We start from the raw sequence: 24,495 nt of genomic DNA, 5'->3' as shown, positions 1-24,495 counted from the left end.
CTGGTTTCCGGTGCTGGTAACATAGCAGAATATTCTAACCTGAGGCCGTTGAATGTATGGCGATTATTGTCATTATTATTTATTAGATGTGCCCCGCGTTACAATTGTAATTAAAAATAAAAGAAATACATTGGATTTTCGCGCTATAAAAAGATACTGCTATCCAGTGCCAGCCGATTTGAAGAACTGTCGATTCGTAAATCACGAACCAGCGATCACATTGTCGCATTTATATCTACTATAATATACGCACATTGCTCACATCATGTCATTTACTTTAATATAATATGATAAAAAATATCTTATGTGTTAATCCAGGTTATAAACTATAATACGTTTATACGAAAATTTATTTATTCAGCCTTTCCGGTTCGCAAAGTATTCAAACATACATTTCACATTTATAATGTTGGTATAGATAACTAGAGATGCTAAGTTATGAGCAGATAGATTTTCAGATGTTGCACTGGTTTATATTACCATCCTACCAAATGCTGCCACTATGCAAGCTCGTGTTTGGTTCTAAAGCTTAAAATAAAACATAAATATACTCCTGCTAATAGTTATTTTCTATCCAAAAATACCCGAAAGCTTCGCTTGAGTCGGGCATTCCTTCACGTAACCTATATCATATATATCACAGTACATATTACTAAAACATTTCCAATTTTCCATTTAGTTTCATTTCGACTAAAAAATTCCTTAAGAATTAAAAAAAATATTTAAAGTCTATTTAAGGCATTCGTTATCTCGATATACGTAGGTGTTGACATTTTTTCAAATATCTAAATGATCCTATTTGCTCGGGCATGCAAATAAGGTAATGGCTGTAATAATTTTCAGCGTTACGATGTTTTTTGTCCAATATTTTGTTCTAAAAAGAATATAATTGTAACCTCTTGAGCATCAAAAGCAAAATGTAAAGTCAAAACCTTTACATTTTGCTTTTGATTAGCTTAGCAATTAAAAAGAGTGTTATAACTAGCTGAAATTTATCCCCCCGGTGAAGGTCATGGGGCGACCTGAGGAGGTTGAGACTGCGCGGCGCGCTACCAGAGCACTCTAGCGCCCTACCAAGGAGAAATATAAATATCGTGAACAGGGCTACCGGTTGGGCTTTTTTTCGGGCCTCCTACGAGGTCCCCGCGCCTAGGGTGCGCGCGGGGTTTGTGGGACTCGACGGGAGCAGACCGCGGGCCCAAGGAATTTAAGGCCCACCCACTAAACGACTCCCCTGCACTCTTACACCCGACGTCCGATCTTCGTCCGGGGTCAAAACCCGGTCAAAGTAGGGGGTTTCCCGCGGTCAACACTACAACCAAATACGCGGCGACACCCTGAAAACGCATGACCGACGGGTGGTCAAGGCGATAGTCGACGACCAACGACGTCGGTCTCCGCGGTAACCGGTTGGGCGGCCCGACGGGCTGTCATACCTAGATGGCCGACGTTTCAGAGCCTTCGATTCGTCTCGAAGGCTTCGTTGGCCGAGTGTCCTTGGGATGAGCTGCGCTGTCTGGTTGAAGCGTTGAGCGCGGTAACCCCCTTACCTCATTCGGGTCCTGACCTCGGAGGGAATCGAACGCTGGGGCGAAGAGTGCAGGGGAGTCATTTAGTTGGTAGGGTCCTAAAATTCGTATCCTATTCGTATCGCCCACGGTTTAAAAGTTGTCGTGGCCTAAAGGATAAGACGTCCGGTGCATACGTGTTGAGCGATGCACCGGTGTTCGAATCTCAGGCGGGAACCAATTTTTCTAATGAAATACGTACTCAACGAATGTTCACGATTGACTTCCACGGTGAAGGAATAACTCAAGATGGGTGGCGCATTTACGTTGTAGATGTCTATGAGCTCCAGTAACCACTTAACACCAGGTCGGCTGTGAGCTCGTCCGCCCATCTATGCAATAAAATAAAATAAAAAGTCGCGGATCAGTGACCCGGCGCGCAGGATATGTGATCTTGCTCGCGCGCCTAGGTGTGAGGACTTCGTAGGAGGTTCGGCAACCAAGCCGAAAATAAAGGATGAAATTTATCACTGAAAGCAATTACAATATAACTATGTAACCAGGTAACGTACATCTTAGAGAGAAGTTATTAGTACAAAGTTCTCAGTTCTGATTTTATTTATTAAATAGATCGTAAACAAGAAAAAACGGTCGGTGCAGTTGCCGATTGTTTTGGGTGTAATTTATCGTTGTGATCATAATTGTTTCTAAAAGAGCAATCTATAGTAATACTAATTGGCCCACCAAATTTTAAGCTTGTTAATTTTCTCGATGATTCCCAAAGTTAATCTCACAATTTTCCGATCCAATTATTAAGTCGGTCTTGGTGAACTTGTGCAAAACGTGGAAGGTAACCAAAAAGATCACGCAGCCGATTCAAGTTTTCATCCACCGCTACTTGCGGCAAACATTAAAACATTTTCTGCCCTAAGAAGTCTTCTAACGAACGCTGCGGAGGACGTGCTGGGAATTGTTAATTGACTCCCGGGGAAAACAGAAAGTACGCTATCCCAGACAGACCTGGTGGCGCATTGTGACAGAGGAAACGAAGACAATCGGGCTAACCGATCGCGGAGACGAAATACTGTTGAAGCTCTCTGCACCACCTGAGGACCTTCGGACCTTAAACAACAAGAAATTTTTGCATGTAAAGTTAAACAGCAAACGCAATGTATGAGATTATACCTAGTCAGGTCATAAATTCTGTCACATGTTTAATGTAAAATAATTGAAACAACTTTATTCATTATGTAAACATTCATATACCAAAATGAACTTAACAAAACATAGATCCTTATGACACTAAAGTTTATTCAAAATGACCTCCGTGATTTTGAATACAGGCCTTCAATCTGCGCGGCCAGTCGTCTATCGCAGCACGAACGAGGTCCATGTCAATATCGGCGGCTGCCTTAATCAAGGATGTCTTGAGTGACTCCAAATTGGGATGAGGCTTTGAGCACGCCTTTTCTTCCAAGTGTTGCCATATCTTGTAATCTAACGGATTCAAATCAGGACTGGAGGAGGGCCAGTCTTCGTGCCGGATGAAGTCGATTTCACGCACCGCCAGCCAGTCTTGTGCGCTCTTCGCTCTATGAGCTGGCGCCGAATCTTGTTGGAATACCCAGTGCCTGTTATTGAACATGGTATGAGAAACAGGTTCCACAAGGTTCGTCAGGACTGTATTTTGATACACAACTGCATTCGTTTTTACACTTTTCTCACAAAAATGTACCTCTGTTAAGCCCCAATAAGAAACTCCCAACCATACCATGAGCGAGGATGGAAAATGACCTCGTTGGACACGCGGAATACGGTTGCTCGCTTCTTCACTACTGTGTGCGTACACCTTATCATTTTGTTTGTTGTAGCTCTCTTCTACGGTAAAAATTTTTTCATCCGAAAAAAGAATTTCCCGAGATTTTTTTCCCGCGTACCGCTTCAACAAAGCGCGGCATCTCTTCAGTCTCAGGTCCATTAGACGAGCATTCAAACGATGTCCTGTTTTTCTTCGATATGACCGAAGCCTTAAGTCTTCATTTAACACCCTTTTCACCGTGGTTCTGCTTAACCCCATCTGAAGGGCCAACAGTTTCTGCTTACGTTTGGGATTTCTTTGAATTCGCGCCTTCACAGCTTTTATTACTGCTGGAGTCCTAACAGACCGAGGGCGACCACTTTTTGACCTGTCATCTACACTAGAGTCTTCATTGTATCGTTTGATGGTACGATAAACGAATCTTTTGGTTATATTCAAAATTTTCAGTATGTTAAAAATTTGAATTGGCGCGTAACCGCAACGATGCAACGCAATAACTGCAACACGGTCTTCTTTAAGCGTCCACTCCATATTTAAAAAGGAGTAAAATTATAAAAGTATACATTTTTATTTTCATGAACAATTCGAAATTCGAATTCAATAAACTTTTTTGTGGCCAGCATTCTAAAAGAAAAGTTTTTACTGTGTGACAATACTTATGACCTGACTAGTTATGTTGACAATAGTTTTGTATCAGTTCATGATTGATCGTTAGATCGTGCTACGTTTTAGCCTCAAATGACGTCACACATCCACATATCACACGAACTTTTTTTTATTGCTTAGATGGGTGGACGAGCTCACAGCCCACCTGGTGTTAAGTGGTTAGTGGAGCCCATAGACATCTACAACGTAAATGCGCCACCCACCTTGAGATAAGTTCTAAGGTCTGAGTTTAGTTACAACGGCTGCCCCACCCTTCAAGCCGAAACGCATTACTGCTTCACGGCAGAAATAAGTAGGGTGGTGGTACCAACTCACGCGGACTCACAAGAGGTCCTACCACGAGTTGTCCTACCTATCTGTCCTGTCCAGTGGCCCTACCACAGCTTGCGCTACAATTTTAGTAAATAATAGCTACTCAATTCCTTTTGTATTATTTAACGGCTGCTCCAGGCTGCGACTGAAATTTGCGCTAGAAATAGACAAGAACACACACACACACATATCCTGGTGAACATACTAAACTCCCCACCACAAGTGGAGTTAACCCATTTCTTTTCCTAGTTTCCTATTTTAGTCATTTAGTAGTTTAGTAGAGCCTTCCACTAAATATCAATTTAAACGAGGCTTAAAAAGTCAATAGCGATCACAAACATCAAGTGGACTGTGAGCTCGACTGCCTTCGACGATAATGAAAGTAAAGCCTTATAAATACGGGAACCAATTCGATTTAAGCTGTTTATTTACTTGGTTTGTTTGTGGCTTATGTATAATCACTTTAAATGAATCAAAATACAATTTGTGTAAATGATGTCGGGCACAGACAAATAAGTAAAGAGATAGTGATATGTGCTGAACAACTTCTATGGTCCAGAAATAGGCTGATAAAAGTAAAAAAAAACTTGGCATGTATTATTCGATTTTTTTTTTTTCTTTTTTATTGCTTAGGTGAGTGGACGAGTTCATAGCCCACCTGGTGTTGAGTGGTTACTGGAGCCCATAGACATCTACGACGTAAATGCGCCACCCACCTTGAGATATAAGTTCTAAGGTCTCAGTATAGTTACAACGGCTACCCCACCCTTCAAACCGAAACGCATTACTGCTTCACGGCAGAAATAGGCGGGGTGGTGGTACCTACCCGTGCGGACTCACAAGATGTCCTACCACCAGTAATTACGCAAATTATAATTTTGCGGGTTTGATTTTTATTACACGATGTTATTCCTTCACCTTGGAAGTCAATCGTGAACACTTGTTGAGTACGTATTTCATTAGAAAAATTGGTACCCGCCTGCGGGATTCGAACACCATTGCATCGCTCGATACGAATGCACCGGACGTCTTATCCTTTAGGCCACGACGACTCAAAAATTACTGTTAAGTTGCCACTTTCCTAACATTTAAGATGTTGTATCACAACGAAATTAATCTAATGTGTTATCATATGTTCTACACAATAATAAAATATGGTATTTCCCTCGTCAACTCGTGTTCATAAGTCACTTATCACTTTCTAAGCTCTTACGTATATCTACACAGCATAATTCATCACATTCCATTCTTCAAACGGTTTCTATTTCTATAGTCTTTTATTATTAGCTACTAGTGAAATCCGGCCACGCTTTACTGTGACTATCTCTGAATAAACGAAACACAAACATTTATTGAATCCACTCGCATGCCCCCTATTTTATCTTGATGTTACTATGCCATTTATAAATAGGTAACAATATGTAGTGTTAGAAAAATGGAATAGAATCGCAGGTATTATTACACTGGCATGTTTTAGGAAATCTGGTTCGAAATTTGAGGAAGGAGAATTAGTTTTTGAAGTTATTATAATTGTGGGTTTGCGATACCTAATATGACATAGCTGCGCATATCCGGCATATCCGACTTCTACATATTAGTCACGGTAACCATTTACAATCATGTAGATTTGTCGTTGTTAGTATGTAGTTTGCTATTATCGACAACGAACAAATAAAACTAAAAGGTCGCTCGAATAAAAGTGAAAGAAAGAAGTTTCAATGTAAAAATCGCATGCTTTAATAACAAGCCTTAACTGAAAAGTAAATATGTTTTTATGTCTCAGTATTTATGGCAAGACTAGGTTTTTTTTTTTTGTTATCCTAGACAACCTGGTCATCATTATTGTATGTTTCTGGATACGCCATTTTTAAGGTGAACTCATGAAGATGGTGAAAATTAAATTAAAAGAATTCGTTACATAAATACCGATTGAACTAATATAAACATTAAAACAAAAATGAAAGGAAGAAAACTCGCTTTGATACCGTAGATGAACAAATAGGTCAGATTTCTGTTTGTCTTTATTATGTATTATTCCTCCTTTCCATTCGTTATTATGTAGTAAGTTTAAGTTTGTAACCTTATTATTATTATATTATAATTTCCAGCTACAAAATTTTTATCATTAGGTGAACACGAATCACCTCCGAGGGCGCATCTAGTACTAATAAACTTTTTTAAATGCACATTTGATTACATGCATCATGTTTGCTATAAAAACAATCATTGTCACAAGTACGAATTTGTCTGTGTTATAGACTTTAATCTCTAATACGAGATATTAAATAAAAAAGCTATCAAAAATATGCCTAATAGTGTTGCTTGTAATTAAACCCAGAGACAACAAAAAATCGTGACCGAACTATTTACCCCATTGGGCCATGTAATTACGATGCTATTTTCGGATTAACGTTCCGTGCCTACTAGGCTATGAAAATGTTATCTATTAGCCGGGAGCAACTGGGCGTTGCTACTAATACGACGTTCGATAATTCTTAGTGTTGCTTTTAGTGTTTTTGTTTTTTTATTGCTTAGATGGGTGGACGAGCTCACAGCCCACCTGGTGTTAAGTGGTAACTGGAGCCCATAGACATCCACAACGTAAATGCGCCACCCACCTTGAGATACAAGTTCTAAGGTCTCATTTATAGTAACGACGGCTGCCCCAACCTTCAAACCGAAACGCATTACTGCTTCACGGCAGAAATAGGCAGGGTGGTGGTACCCACCCGCGCGGACTCACAAGAGGTCCTACCACCAGTAATTACGCAAATTATAATTTTGCGGGTTTGATTTTTATTACACGATGTTATTCCCTCACCGTGGAAGTCAATCGTGAACATTTGTTGAGTACGTATTTCATTTGAAAAATTGGTACCCGCCTGCGGGATTCGAACTCCGGTGCATCGCTTCAACACGAATGCACCGGACGTCTTATCCGTTAGGCCACGACGACCACTATGAAAAAAAAACAATATATTGAAGTTAGAGTAAAATAAAAAGTATGATTTTATAAAACTGAACATAATTTCATACCATTTAAATATCTTCCTATGCCTTCCTGTAAGATTTTCTTATAATAGGTACGTAAACGTACTTGTTTTATATTTTTATTTTATTGCGACAAAATAATTATAGTACAAATTCAGTATACGACCGCCAACATGATGCTAACTAAGTATATCAATTAATATTCTCAGCGATCACACAATACCAGAATTTAAATAGATCTTATAATTCTCTTTTAATGATTTTACTGTCTTCGAAGGCAGTAAAACCAGGTAGTCAGCGACTTGGCTCTGCCCCTGGCATTGCTGAAGTTCATGGGCGTCGGTAACCACTCACCATCAGGTGGGCCGGGCCGTATGCTCGTCTGCCTACAAGGGCAATAAAAAAAAGATGAATGAAGAAAAAGGTTTACCTGATGATTATTGCATTCGTCGCTCATGGGTAGGTAAGTACAGGCAAGCCGCTGCCTGTCACTGAGGAATCTCTTTGAGTCTCAGTTGTAACTCTCGGGAAATACCGTAATTTACTTCGTAAAAATAATTCCAGTAAATCTAAATGAGCGTAATGGTTACAGAAAGTACGGATGAACTTTGCTTGCGGTGGTGTGTAGTGTGGGATGATAAATCAGATACGACGATCCAGTACGGTAAAAACACACAAAATACTAATATCCCCGTAAATAGAGGTTCCAAACAATCTACATTAAGATCATCGACAATTTGAATAGCTTTTTCTTGTATTAGCTACCTCAACAATATATTGTAATTCGTATATGACTCAAGATCATGTTTATTCTGTTCAACGCAAAAAACAAATTGTCAAACAAAACTAACAGCCCTTATGTAAATTGAGGAAATAATATTATAATAAAAAAATAGTTTATTGTGAATCTATACTAATATATAAATCTACAGTGGTTTTTACGGATGTTCCGTTATATAGGTAACTACTGAACCATGCATCCGATTGACTTCAAACTTGGTATCCATGTGGAAAATACGTGTACTTAATGGATAGGCTAATATTTATATGAGTGTTGGGCTCCCTACACTAGTTGCGGGGGCGTTAATGATGAGAATCTTTGTGGGGGTGAGAAATAATAATGTTTATTTTAAATGCCCAGCGAAGCGGACGGGTACAACTAGTTATAGATAAAATTAGAAACTAAATTAGGAACTATAAGCAGGTAGTATCCTTCTAAACGTATCCTACTGACCGTTCAGAGTCAAAGTTAAATGTGTCATCAGATCTTGTCCGAATTGAAATGGGTCCATCCTGAAGGCAAGACCTTTATAATATATAGCAATCTCTTCTTTGAAGTGACTGAATAAAAGGCAGCTTCTAAAACCAGTTTCATTACAGAGAATCGGTTAATTTTATATTGAAGCATTAGTATACAAAGCACAAGCAATTAGTACTTTTGAATCGATTGCGAGATATTTAAAGTCGTTCGAAATAGTTCGTAAGAGTTGGGAAATTGGAATTAGTTTGTGTTTGGAGAGGGCACTCGATATTATCAGTTCCAATAAATCACCATTGAACTTATCTGTTTCAATTTCGTAATGAAGTTTCGACGTTTGTTTTGTGGACAACGTAGCGAAGGTTTTGTTAAATGAAGCAAGTGTTAAAATGAAAATACAAAATGTTAAATAATGTAAACAGTTTTTTAAATATCCTTGAATTCCACTTTGCTTTAGATTCGTTTTTGTAGAGTGCAACGCAGAAAAATCTGATGATTCGTTTATGAATTTTACACTATTATTTATCTTTATATTAATACGTGAAGCAAAAACTTTGTATCCCTTTTTACGAAAATTGCGCGGACGGAGGGGTATGAAATTTTCCACACTTATAGAGAATACAGAGAAGAAGTGCACAATGCTAATATTTTTTTTAAATAATGCATAAAAGATACATTAAATCAATAAAGAACACACGCATGCATAGTATTTATTTATTGTCAAACTTTTTTTCTTGACTTTTCTTTCTGTAGTTATATTGAGAATAGATTAAATATTGTTTGTCATTATTAATATTTTCCTATAGTGTAGTCTTGGTGTTGAAAATACAATAATAATAGTGTAGAAGCTTACAATTCCAATTAATTATAGTCGAATTTCGACTACTGCGGGACCTCTAGTTTATAATAGTTACATTTCGTTTTTAAGAACATGGTATAATAGAAAATATCGGAACAGATAAGATTAAACCATTAAAAACTTTTGTTTAATAATACTCAAATGCTTTTTTTAGTAGTGGTAAACAAAACGTTTCGATGAGTCCACGTTTTTTGTGTACACTACTTTAAAAGGCGCCGTCAATACGTAGATTGATGGACATATTTACTTTCCTTACTCGTCACTGCTATTGGCCATGGTTTAGATGGATGGCTATACTTTGTCGAAACGGACAGGACGACGGGGATTACAAAATTAGGTCACCGTTTATTAAAAGTCAAAATGACGTTTTAATTTTCAAATTGAGCTACGATCTCAAGAACTACGAAATTACAAGAAAGGAAAGAAAGTGAGATTCTATTTGTAATTTTTTTAATTTCTTTTAGGCGTAAATGTCTTAAAATTTTAGGTAGATAAACCGGTATTAAATGGTCAATAAACACAGATAGCAGTTGATAGTAGATAATGAGATAGTTTTGTTTAAAAGTCCAATCAAAATACGTTTTAAATTGGGTTTATGATTTTGTTTTTCGATTCGGTTAAATAGAGGATGAATCGATATGGCATTAAATTTACGAATGTCTATATTATTATATAGGTAGACAGTTTTGACTCTTAAAGGTTTAAATAAAGATTTCCTCCAAAAGACAAATGGCTAATAGGAACGCAGTGATCCCAAACGCAAATAACAAAACTTAATTACGAGTTATTCATAGCAACGACAAATCTCCAATGCTATTTTCAGATTAAAGGTCTTTGTGTATTAGAACGTTTCTGTGTTTCATATAACGATAGTGAACATACTAATACAAAAAAAGCTTATTTTTATTTCACAAAGTTTCAGTTGAGGCTAATCCCTTATTCGATACAAAGCAAAAGGCGTGACTGCTCTGCAACTTAAATAGGCACGATGCCAATATCTACTCATTAGGCCCGCTTTAGGCTTTATCGTTAGTACTTAAGTAAATTATAGTTTTCGCGGGTTTGATTTTCATTACACGATGTTATTCCTTCATCGTGGGAGTCATTCGTGAACATGACTATCTATTCTAGATCCTATTTCATTAGACAAATTGGTACTTGCCTTCGAGAACGCCGGCACACTCGCATCACTTGATGCGGATGCACTGGGCTTCTTATCATTTAGGCCACAATGACTTCATCGCGATCCGCTGAGAAAATCAGACGAGAAACTACCAAGCACTACCATGGAATAAGAACATTTGGATGCTACTAGCGTGAGATCTAGTGGCGTCTAAGAGCACTGATTGTGGAGTCTTGGACACGAACAGTGGCTGGATTCTGCGTAAATCGCATCAGTGGTGTCTTTAATTTATCTCATTAAGAAGCATATTTTTTCACTTCGCTGTTGCAAAGTAGCGTTTCAACCATAACGTCCCCTACTTGCGGATGAGTTCAAAATCTCATGTAGATGTCATAAAAATCTCCATTTTTGTACGAAAATGCCCTGGAATCTAACGTAGAAAAATGGGAATATACGGCTTAGCATATTTTCGATACCTACATATGAACTTCACTTTAGTAGAATTATTTTGTCCGTGCAGTTTGGGTCATAAAACATAGCCCGGCTAGGGCGGTGAGCTTGTTGCGCGGGCGCAACGCCATTATCGATAAAAACAAATAAGTCATCGAAGGCAGGTATACGGCAGCGGGCTGGTATACGAAGGGTGGTGAGACATTGTTATTTTATGAGTCATTTGTACTTACCTGCAAATTATAGTACATTATGTCGAAGAGAAATGTGTTTTTATGCATTCGTTCTCTGAATTTCTTTAGTGACACAATGGCTACTCCTTTGTTTTGTATCAAAACGGCAGAATTTATTCAAAATAATGTTTGCACGTGTTGTTATCAACAATGTGTTAAAATTTTCCACTGAAATAAGAATAGATCCCGAAAAGTTACAAAGTGTTAATTTCTGCCGTTCTCGTTAACTTGCTGCGGCGATATGTGGTGTAAGTGTTCGATCAGTGATGTTTTCTTTCATTTTTATCATTAACCCACAAACTGACAAAACTAAAAACAGTATCGATAACGCTTATCGACCACAATAATGCGCATCACTATGCCCGTCCATAAGGCTCGTGAGTGGAAGAGAGAGCGAAATACTCGCTTCACCGCTCCGATTTTTTATGATTTTTGTGGTCGTCGTGGCCTAACGGATAAGACGTCCGGTGCATTCGTGTTGAAGCGATGCACCGGTGTTCGAATCCCGCAGGCGGGTACCAATTTTTCTAATGAAATACGTACTCAACAAATGTTCACGATTGACTTCCACGGTGAAGGAATAACATCGTGTAATAAAAATGAAACCCGCAAAATTATAATTTGCGTAATTACTGGTGGTAGGACCTCTTGTGAGTCCGCACGGGTAGGTACCACCGCCCCGCCTATTTCTGCCGTGAAGCAGTAATGCGTTTCGGTTTGAAGGGTGGGGCAGCCGTTGTGACTATACTGAGACCTTAGAACTATATCTCAAGGTGTGTGGCGCATTTACGTTGTAAATGTCTATGGGCTCCAGTAACCACTTAACATCAGGTGGGCTGTGAGCTCGTCCACACAGCTAAGCAATAAAAAAAAAAAAAAAAAAAAAAAAACCCAAACTGCACGGACAAAATAATTCTACTATAGGCCGTTAGGTTTAATATTTTAACTAGGGATGAACAAAGTTCATCATACCATAGAATAAAAAAAAAATTAGAATTTTAGAATAAAAGAAAGAAAACTCTCAACCTGCACGTAGCTTATATCCGTATCCATAAATCCATAGTTATGCTAACTTACTAAATGACCGTACTTTAAGCGGCGATGCTAATGGGTGGGTCGTACCAAAGAAAGAAAATACCTAAACAACTTTTGTTTGGCAGTTCAAAACATTGTCAAGATTACATTTAGCAGGAATCTTCCATTTATTTCCTTAATATAACTATCTAATGTTAGTTTTTGTATAAAATTAATTTTATTATAAAATAAAACTAATGCAATAGGTAAGTATGAAAAAATATATAAGCCTAATTCATTCTGATTTGTTAGCCGGTCGAAACGAGCGAGTTTTAATCTTACTTCTTTGTTATCTTTTTATTTGCTACTTATTCGAATCAAACAAATGTTATTAGCACAAAATTATCTTAACACACAACTAAAAACCACATGTATGTTGATTCAGCTTTGGTGAATTTTACCGTGGGCAAACAGTAGTTATCATTTAAATTAAGCTTGCGTTTGCACAATGATCGAAGCTCTCTCCTTGAACACTGACAAACAAAGATTTGGATCCTATTTATATAATAAATATTTTCTTTTATTTATTATTGGCAAGCAAAAATAAAAATGTGAAAAATTCCGAAAATTCCGAAAATAAATCACTACACCAAAACCATCCGTAGATGCTAAATAAAAAAGGAAATCAAAGGAATAAATAATATTATTATAACTCTTTTAATTGTTTTACTGACAACACTAAAGCATGTCAATGGCTAATAAATTAAAAAAAAAAAGAATTAAAATCAGTTGACAAAAATTGAGAAGGTTAAGAAGATAATAAGAATATAGGTATGTGTTGTGTTTATAGCATTTTCTGCCGTTTCCGCGAGTCGTTGCAATAATTAAAACTATTGCGGTTTGATAAGTGTGGATATGTTGTATAATAATATACCAGACGATGACCAGACGGTTTTCTTTTTGGATAACGCCATCTTGTTGCGTCTTTAAAGCGGTTAGTTGCCCTCAATTAAGAAAAATAGTATTATTATTCGCCAATAGATGTCGGGAAGAGTTGATTATTGAAAACACGAATAAAACAACATTTTCTGAAAATAAATCGTAGCTAGATCGATTTATCGCACCCGAAATACCCTGTATACTAAATTTTATGAAAGTCGTTGGAGCCGTTTCCGAGATTCAGATTATATATAACTAGTCAGGTAATAAGTACTGTCACACAGTAAAAACTTTTCTTTTAGAATGCTGGCCACAAAAAAGTTTATTGAATTCGAATTTCGAATTGTTCATGAAAATAAAAATGTATACTTTTTAGAATTTTACTCATTTTTTAATATGGAGTGGACGCTTAAAGAAGACCGTGTTGCAGTTATTGCGTTGCATCGTTGCGATTACGCGCCAATTCAAATTTTTAACATACTGAAAAAATTTAATATAACCAAAATATTCGTTTATCGTACCATCAAACGATACAATGAAGACTCTAGTGTAGATGTCAGGTCAAGAAGTGGTCGCCCTCGGTCTGTTAGGACTCCAGCAGTGATAAAAGCTGTGAAGGCGCGAATTCAAAGAAATCCCAAACGTAAGCAGAAACTGCTGGCCCTTCAGATGGGGTTAAGCAGAACCACGGTGAAAAGGGTGTTAAATGAAGACTTAGGGCTTCGGGCATATCGAAGAAAAACAGGACATCGTTTGAATGCTCGTCTAATGGACCTGAGACTGAAGAGATGCCGCGCTTTGTTGAAGCGGTACGCGGGAAAAAAATCTCGGGAAATTCTTTTTTCGGATGAAAAAATTTTTACCGTAGAAGAGAGCTACAATAAACAAAATGATAAGGTGTATGCACACAGTAGTGAAGAAGCGAGCAACCGTATTCCGCGTGTCCAACGAGGTCATTTTCCATCCTCGCTCATGGTATGGTTGGGAGTTTCTTATTGGGGCTTAACAGAGGTACATTTTTGTGAGAAAGGTGTAAAAACGAATGCAGTTGTGTATCAAAATACAGTCCTGACGAACCTTGTGGAACCTGTTTCTCATACCATGTTCAATAACAGGCACTGGGTATTCCAACAAGATTCGGCGCCAGCTCATAGAGCGAAGAGCACACAAGACTGGCTGGCGGCGCGTGAAATCGACTTCATCCGGCACGAAGACTGGTCCTCCTCCAGTCCAGATTTGAATCCGTTAGATTACAAGATATGGCAACACTTGGAGGAAAAGGCGTGCTCAAAGCCTCATCCCAATTTGGAGTCACTCAAGACATCCTTGATTAAGGCAGCCGCCGATATTGACATGGACCTCGTTCGTGCTGCGATAGACGACTGGCCGCGCAGATTGAAGGCCTGTATTCAAAATCACGGGGGTCATTTTGAATAAACTTTAGTGTCATAAGAATCTATGTTTTGTTAAATTAATTTTGGTATATGAATGGTTACATAATGAATAAACTTGTTTCAATTATTTTACATTAAACATGTGACAGAATTTATGACCTGACTAGGTATTATATATACAATAATTGCTCGTTTAAAGGTATAACATATTGGACATGAATATATAATATAATATATCCATATCGAAAACACAGTGGCTAATGATGATGATGTCTCCGAAAACTATAAAGTACTCAAATTGTAAAAAAAAACCGAGAAATTCAACTGTGAAAGTATTTTAATCATGCATTGATTAGCCTAGCATGACAAGGCGAAAGATTGGAGGAATGCAGAGATCTCATTTCGGCACACAAGATCCACTTTTTGTTACAGAACTAGAAGGGTATGTAAGTATAGATTACTGTTATTTTCGAACCCAACCAAATCCGTGATCTCGGATCTAATCTTAAATGACGTATCTCGAAGGAAACACATTACAAAACTAAAAGATGGAACCTCGTCTGTATGTTTACGATCAACTTACATAATATTTTTTTAGTTTACTCCATTTAATCCTTTGTTTTTCATCCTTTTATGAATTAATCATAAAATATTATTAACTAGAATAAAGTAAAAAATACTTTTAAAATTAAATTTAGAACGATTCGGTTTAACGCTGATTTTTTTTATGAAAATCGAATAGGTACGTTATATACCGAGCTGAATACCAAAATAGGGCGGTGACGTAAATCATTATATTCAGTAATAGCTTTGATTGATGGATGATTGAGCTGTACATGTTTGAAGTCAAAAATAATTTACTTTTCAGAGTAAAATTGAAACTTTATACATAATAGGAGTTGTTCAAGTAAAATTGTCGGAAAATCATTTATTTTGATCAAAAGTTCTTAATGAAATTAATAAATATGGAGTCGGGTGCCTTGGGGAAGAATATCGCGACAGTGAAATAACGAATCGTGTAAACTGTACATTCAGTCGTAACGGAATTCTAAGTAATAAATTCAACACATAGTGTTTGGCTGCGGCTTACGTATGACGGCGTGTATAACTAAAATATTATATGATGTGATGACGATAGTTCAACTTGGAAAGAATTGCCTATATAGTGTTAAAGACTATTTTCGATTGTGATGGATTATTATTGGCTTTATATTATCTAATAGATAAAATCAGTTAAGTTACTATTTTTGTTACGTTACTATGTTTGTTTAGGAAGTGCATTTCGATAGTCGTGTCACTAGGGGAAGAGAGAGACCTCTTTTTTATTACTTATATGGTTAAACAATCGCTAATTGGCATGTACTGATGGCAAGGCGTATTGTAAGTCCGCACGTATTTTTACCACCATCCTACCAGTTTCTCTTACGAAGCGATCATGTAGCTGGGTTTGTGAAACTGAGACAGCCATGAAACAGTATTATGGAGAATACGGCCTCATGTCTCAAGATGTAGGGTCTATGATTAATTTATACGAAACTTTAAATTCTACTATTTCATTCTGTTCTTGCTTACTTGCGTACTCAGAGTTCGATGCATTTGAATATTAATCAAGTCTGAGCTATAACTGATTTCGTTTTAAAGTTCTGTAAATTCAAGTTAATCCATTTACGTGGATGGTAAGTGACTTATTTAAGAAACGGTTAAAGATTCGTATTATTTTAAGCTATTCAAAATTCAAATGAAATGGTTCCGTGCTCGAATCGATCTTCGTAGTTTAAGAGAAAATATGGACTATACTTCTTCCATCCAAAAGTGTCACTCTTTTTATATCACACCGTCTTTATAGGCCGCTGGTATTTTTTCAATTTTAGTATTATTACGGCGATACATAAATTGGATGAGGAGTGATGAAGACAAAGCAAAGAATAATCATCAATAAAGTTGTTTTATAACAAAAGAAACGACATTTGTAGCTTACAAGCTGTAGCAAGGTGGGTGGCGCATTTACGTTGTAGATGTCTATGGGCTCCAGTAACCACTTAACACCAGGTGGGCTGTGAGCTCGTCCACTCATCTAAGCAATAAAAAATAAAAAAACATCGGTAACCAATGTGAAAATTTACTCCGTAAATTACCTGCTATTCTTTTGTCAATTACACTTTTAGACTGTACAAACATTCTCGATAAATGTGGTTTAAATACAACGAAATGCGTTTTATTTTGCACACTATCATTTAAACAATATAAAGCCCGGTATAGCCAAAGTCAGTACTCATATTGAATTATTTTGTGGCACTCTGGGACAGCCGCGGTAAAGCTATTGCATAGCATTTTTTATCAACTTATGCAAACTATAATTAGATAATAATAATTTAATATTAAAACAATAATAAAATAAGACTACGCTATATTTATAAACATTAACAAAAGCAAAACATTAACTGTCCCCTTCACACTCATAAGCAAGATCGCACGAGAGAGACGGGCAGACTTTTCATGATGCGCATGCAGTACAACGTCCCGCTTATTCACAAACACCGCACAAGCGCAACGTGTGAATTAGTTGAACGCGAGCTATATGGTAGGCGGAGTGGGGAGTGTTAGGTTTTATTTTCGTTACGGAATTTCTTGATTCAGTCGCCGCGCTCGAAGCCCACGATAAAAGCTATGCAGTAACCTAAAAAAAATGAACAACTAGAGACAAACATCATTATCTGACTTCAAACTAGGATTCCCTATACGATTAGAGCCCGAAACTGATTTACATACTGATATATGTTTTAATGTATACATATAGCCCAGAGGACTAGCAAACAAACCATTTGCCACGCGAATGTTTGCCCGATGCGGGAATTGAGCCCACGACTTTCTGTCCCGGAGTCAGGCGCAATTTAATTACTGCGCCACCGAGTCAGTCAGTTAATATCACAAAATTTTTCATTTCAAGCTGCTCCTTTTTCTTTCTTTCCCTTTTTGAGAAAGTTTGAGAAAGTGCTTCTTTAAAACTATAAAACATGCAATAATATGTTTTCTAGCGAACCCCGGTTGCGCTTCGTTACCACCATATTTGAGATATATCTATGTGTTGAAAACAATTCTGCAATATGGAAAAAAATTCAGATGCACTAAATCTAACTGTACAAAGTTTCAACTCAATCTAATAAGATGTGATTGTTTATTTATATTCATTAAAAGGAACATAATATGGACAAGATTCCTTCACATCCTGTGTTAAGACGTTATTAAAGCTTATATGTAGATATCATAAGGAGAATTCTGCCTTAGGAACTGAGGTTGAAGGCTTGAAAACCAATTGTTCTGGACCACGTGAACACAGATACGCATACGCAGTCACCACACAAACACATTCACACGAAAATATGCAGACATTTTAAACAGCTTATATAAGAATGTGTAGCACTTTAATGAAAAAATTTTAATGTGACTACTCACATAAAATTTTAATATAAAATGATTAAGTTAAAAGTATTTCTCGAATGCATGTACATTTTATACGACAAATATTGGCTTAAAGTTGCCATTAAAATTCTTATTTCTCCATCAAATTTTGGTACGATGTCTCTATTAATTCACCTAGTTCACCTCGCCTATGGGCCACGACCGATAATTTCGTTAGTGTTCGCCACAGCACGTAGATGGTTCCAATTCATGCTAACACATTTTAGTCATGTTGATGTAATTTCACTTTAAAAGACATATTTTCTGAAAAGATTTCGTTCCTTTTACTTGAAAAAACCAGTAAATATTAGCAATGTAGATTTTTCGTACATACAATTAATTAACGTCCATTAATTATCAATCTCGTTTTGGTATGTAATAATTTTACCCCTCTAAAGATGAGGTAGCTCTTAAATACGAAAAACTAAGTAATTTATTAGAAAACCATGGTACATCACATCCCATCGTTAAAGAGCTGGCACGCGAGATAGATGACGAAACTTCTCCCCAGACACCTACTCTTCCATTAGACCATTTTTATAATAATAATTGCAACGTCATTTACGACTAGTTTGAATGCAGTTTTTGGAAAAAGTGTTTTTATTTATTTATTTGTTTCGTTTATTAAAAATCTGACAAAGAAGATCTCTAGCCACGTTTGACACCTGTATTTGTAATTGACGAGGCCTTGCGAATGATCAAAAAATATTTACAATAGTTACACACACGTCTCGACGTTTGCGTTCGGCCTTGAGGTTTTATCGAATGTGTACAAGAGCATGCCATTCTGCAAAGGAGTGCTCTGATTTCGTGTCGAATTTTCACGGTCACTAAAATTACTCAGTATCCATCAATAGAATTTAGCGCCCATTGTTACTCAATTACAGTCGCGCTGGTCAATCTTTTCTACGTGTCACATACGTCAATTTCGATTTAGGCAGACAATGTACATTCCTCTGCCCAGAGGATTAATTTAAAACATGTGATTCAATTTTGTGATAGTACTTATTTTATTTATAGATCAATCGAAAGTGGAAGAATACAACTCGGATTGAGCGAAGAGAGATAAATTCGAAGAGAGCCGATGATTTGCTGTGGTGGGGCTACATTAGTTGAAGAGTATGGCGAACGACACCGACGCATATTGCGTGCCCGGCGCCACAAATTTCAACAAGGCGTACAGCAGACTTCACGGCTATATCGCACTAGTGATATGCATCGTCGGGTCCGCAACGAACTCCATAAACATTGCCGTTTTGAGTCGTCGGGAAATGTCAAGCTCCACGAATTCCATATTGACTGGACTGGCCGTTGCAGACCTTCTCGTCATGCTTGAATACATCCCTTACGCTCTTCATATGAATATCAAAATAGGACCTCAAGTGAACAAGAATACGTATGCATGGACAGTCTTTGTTTACTTCCACTCAATATTTAGTCAAACGTTCCACACAATTTCAATTTGGTTGGCTGTGACTTTGGCGGTTTGGCGCTATGTTGCCATTGCGTTTCCACAACGAAATAGAACGTGGTGCAACAGGAAAAATACAATTACCGCTATAGTGAGCGCGTACGTGATCTGTCCTTTTTTGTGTTTACCTATTTATTTCGCTATGACCATCGTGCCTAGTGAAGTGACATCGAAGAACAATTCCGAATTTGCAGAGGACTTAGCTTTACCCCAAAATCGGACCGTTTATCTATTAGAAATGTCCAAAAACGTTGAATTAGTCACAGCGATCATGTGGATTTACAGTGTAATATTAAAACTAGTTCCGAGTATAGCGTTGTCGATACTGAGTACGTGTTTGATATCTAAGTTGACAACGACTGAGAGAAGGAGGCAAAATCTTCTCAAGCGATCAACAGTTGGGCCAAATGAGGTAAGTTGAATAGACATCTGTGATAGCATACTTACTACTCCTACTAGCTTATAACTACATACTTACTTCTAGCTTATTTAGAGCTTAATAAAGTAACGAGACGACTTGGATACCGCTGGCCTAATGCATTATTTTGCTGGATAGCAGCTTAAAAAGTTGTCGTCAGGGATCTGATAGATCTTCTAGATAGAAATTCAATATTCAATATTGAAGCATGATTCAGCAAGAAGAACTCAAAGCTTATTAAGTTTGGCGTAAAACCTATAAGTCAACAATTTTCACGTTTCCACTGATATTCTGTTATAAAATATTGTTTTTATTATTGTAGATAACGTAACATTATCCACTTTAGCTATACTAATATATAAATCTACAGTGGTTTTTACGGATGTTCCGTTATAACTATTGAACCATACATTCGATTGACTTGAAACTTGGTATCCATGTAGAACATACATGTACTTAATGGATAGGTTAATATTTATTTGAGCGTTGGACTTCCTAATAATAATGACAATTAATAATAATGTTAATTTTAAATGCCCAGCGAAGCGGGCGATTACAGCTAGCTTTCCATGTTACTGCACATTTAGTACTTACTTTAGTAGGTTTGTATCAGTTAAGGCATTTGTACCCTAAATTACAATGTATTAAGGAATATATACTGAGTGTATCTGCAAAATACAAAAGAAGAATTTAATTGTTTTATAATTTAATAAAAGTTGCACGGTGCAGCAACTCATTAAATCAAAAATAATTTAAACAATCTCAGTAGGGTTGAAATTATGATAGAGATAAGATTATTGCGTAGTTTCGTGCCCGCAGTTTCTGATATTAGGTTCGTACTCATTCAAGTTGTCGAGTGACCTTATTGCGATTGATCAACATACAAATGCTCGATGTGATGGGTTGTTTGCCTGCTCGTATCTGCATAGATACGAGCAGGCAGCCTACGCGAAACAACCCTTCATGTCCTATAGGAATCCATTTCATTCAAGATATTGATATGTTCAATTCTTTATGCGTCGACTCTGGTGTCGTTTATTCTACAAATCGATTGGCAACGAGAAGAAGCTTTCATATGTACATTCTGACGCCTCACCACTAAGTATTATTGACACCATTAATAGCATAGCAGCTCATAACGCAAGTGCCATTATATTTATGAATCCACCGCCACCTCACCAATAACATATACTCCACCAACTTAGTGTTATAAACATTGGACTCCATTTTCTTTATCTGTTCAGTCATTGATTTTCATATGAAATTACTTTATTTGATATTAAAATAAAGCATAGAATTTTAATCGTCAAAATACTGGCCATTCAAATTCGATATTTGGAGATCACGGTCGTCGAGAAATTTGTCTTGGTAAAAGACTGTGCTTTATTGGTATAATGCCTTACCATGTTTAACCATTGGCATTGATAACATAAATGAAGCTGCCTTTTGAGGATGGCTAAAGGCCGCAATCATTTTCTTCAATCGGATACAAAAACATTACATTACTACAAAACTGAATTACATAGCTTTAAGGGTCCAACTACGTTCAAATTAGTGGTCCTATTAATTGACGACAGCTGCGGGATATTTAAGCGAGGGTACAATTTAATTACTATTGGTAGTTAAGAAATAAATGTTCAATTAGACCAAGATAGATTATTTTGGTCTAATCATAAGATACATTAGGTCTTTAATTACAAAATTACCGTTTAGTATACAGAAAGCTAATGTTTTTTTAAAATCTTTTTTATGTATGTCAATCAAATTGTCCACCCATTGTATCGATACATCTCTGCCAGCGAAGTGGTAATTTTTCAATGCCCTATTTCAAGAAGTTAGGTGTATGGAAGCCAGCAAGCTTTTCAAGGGCATTTTACTCTCGCGTATTGAATTTTTCCCAAGAAGTTGTCCAAACTTAGGAAATAGTAGGTCTGTCGGTGTAAAATCTGGTAAGAGCTTTGAATGACGCAATACTTCCATTGCGATGTACTGTGGGAGCAGTGGGGACGGGTATTAACCAAGGCTGCCGGAGTTTCACGAACTTCTCCGTCTTTGTATCCACCTCCTCACAGTACATATCTGACGTAATGTTGGTACCATTTAGTAAGAATCTATGATAAATTATACCGACACTAGACCATCAAACAGTGATGATGAGTTTTTAGGGGTAAATGTTCGCTTCGGGTATCGCCTAGGTGCTGAACCAGGTTCTAACCAACGTAATGACCTCTTACGATTATCAAAAACAATCTATTTTTATGGTTAGTGACAATGTGGTTCACAAACCCCATCGTTTCTGGGCCTGTTAAACAACTCAAGACATACCTTAACAAGTTCGTCGCGTTGGCGATCGTTCAGTTCTTGCCACATCCACTTGTCAAGTTTTTTTAACTTGCCAATTTCACAGAAATGGACCAATATTGTTTTGATGCTAACATTGAAAGCTGCTACTAGCTCAGCGGTAGATTGAGTATCGTTAGCTTGCACTATCGTCTTTAATCCGTTATGGTAGGCTTTAGGTTTCGAGCGACCACCGGATACATTTTTTAGATAAAAATTTCCATGTAGAAAGCGTTTAAACCAATAACGCTTTCGTGTGTTAGTTTGTAGTGTTTACTTCGTACACGTCACTAATGTTGTGAGCCGTTTGCGCGGGCAATGCTAATGTGACGCAACTGGTGACTATTATATTTATTCCATAACGATTCGTATTGTTATTGAGTCCATATTGATTAAAACTATAGAAATTTAGTGAAAATAAAACACTAACTAATTCATAAATGACTGAATTTGAGAATAATGGATTCATTTTTTTAAACTTTTCAAATGGCCAGTATAGTAAAACAGTAAACTTCATACGTAAAACCTGTTATTGTGCATGTGCTCTAAGATAGCATTAAGATACAATTTTATTGAGACTTCATATCTTAAGGTCGGCTTATTGGCATACATGGTGACTGTATATATGCGCTGTACACGTCCAGATTATACATATTTTCGTTACAAAATGCAGCGCAGTGTTCATGAAGGTCAGAATACCTTACAATATAAAGTTATTGCACGATAATGGACTAAGTCCTTCATCTTGGCAGTCGTCCGTAAACAAGTTTTAGATATGTTAAAACTTACCAAAAAATTTGTCCCCGTTAGAAAATTTGAGCCTTGACATAGTACCATTGCAATGGCAGTAGGCCGGACACATTGCTCGTCGAATAAATGACCGCTGAGACCAAAAATTTTTTCGAGTGGCAACCGCGCCTTGGAAGACGAAGCGTGAGTGGGACTCCAATAACGGACGACATGTTGAGAGTCGTGGGAATTTTCTGGACAAAGGCGGTACAGGATCAGTCATTTTAGCAAAATCGAGCAATGATGATTATAATAATAACGATGATGATAGTGTCACTAAATAGGAATACTTCCAGCGTTTTGTCTATTAAGTCACAGACGATTTGCGTCGATATATCAATTTTTATTTATTTTTAATTAGCAAAATAATCTGAAAATACAACAAACAAGCGTGTCTTTCAAAAAATCTCCCAGGATTAAATGATTAAAATTTGATTAATGATTAAAATTATTTATTTGTGTTTTTAGCCAGAAAAGCAGTGTCTTGCAGATGACTCAAATACACGACGATCCAGCCGAACAGACCGCACCACACGGATGCTACTGGCCGTGCTAGGCCTCTTCCTCTCTACAGAAGTGCCTCAAGGTCTACTTGGACTAGCAAGCGCAGTAGCTCCGGACTTTTTCAAAAACTGCTACAGTATGTTCGGTAAGAAATAAAGCTCTTTCTTTTATATTATTACTAGCAGAACCGCCCACGCGTTGCTGGGGCTAAGGTTTTTGTTTCTAAATAACACGCGGCCGGCTATATTAATACCAAAAATTGACAAAGTAAGAACAATTGGATTTCACTGTATTGTGTTTACTACGAAATAAATTTCACTTATACTTTAGCCTCAGCAACACGTGGTGTTTATGCCATTAAAATGTAGCTTATGTGAAATGTTGGTATTTTTAACACGGCGCCATCTATGAGATATTAATGTCAGACAGTATTGTAATCTACAAAATACTTTATTTATTATAAAAAAGAACACAATATTAATATTCCTAACCTAAAAGTACATGTTATTATCCGCAACATACTTCGTATTACAATTGTCTGTAAAAACTGATTTTAGGCGCCATCTGTTTTATACTTATGAAACTTACAATTAATAACAAAAATCAACTTATGAAATCATTTTATTGTTAATTAATAAATATTGCGACCATTAATCGAAATAAAAACCATCCTATCTTTCAAATTGGATCAAACTGCACACAATGTATAAATTTAATTTAAAATGGTTAAGTAGTTTAGGAGTCCATCGCGGACAAACAACGTGATACGTGATTTATATAAATTAAGATAAATTCACCTACACTAATATTGTACGAGTATTCATAAAAGTTTGTATTATATGTTTGCATGTATGTTACTAAATCACGAAAATATAGTTGAACTGATTTAGATGACATTCGTACAAAATTTATATTAACATATGGCACACTTATGTCGCTGCAAATGAG

At 36.9% G+C, this 24,495-nt stretch overlaps 1 protein-coding gene across 6 annotated transcripts in view; it reads left to right on the top strand.

Moving 5' to 3' along the window:
- The window catches only part of NGR-A13 (neuropeptide receptor A13), a 47,590-nt gene that overhangs the window by 5,110 nt on the left and 17,985 nt on the right, over nucleotides 1-24,495 (top strand). For all 6 annotated transcript variants that reach the window (XM_089730343.1, XM_028185615.2, XM_028185614.2 and 3 more), the window contains exons 2-3: nucleotides 19,046-19,908; nucleotides 23,512-23,692. In XM_089730343.1, the coding sequence (XP_089586469.1) occupies nucleotides 19,147-19,908; nucleotides 23,512-23,692 (943 nt within the window). In that variant the 5' untranslated portion in view covers nucleotides 19,046-19,146. The remainder of the gene's footprint in view (nucleotides 1-19,045; nucleotides 19,909-23,511; nucleotides 23,693-24,495) is intronic.

Source organism: Bombyx mandarina, chromosome 10, assembly GCF_030267445.1.
Source record: "Bombyx mandarina strain Sakado chromosome 10, ASM3026744v2".
Lineage (NCBI taxonomy): Eukaryota > Metazoa > Arthropoda > Insecta > Lepidoptera > Bombycidae > Bombyx > Bombyx mandarina.
Note: the sequence above shows the minus strand (reverse complement) of the source record. Positions and strands in the feature narration are given on the sequence as shown.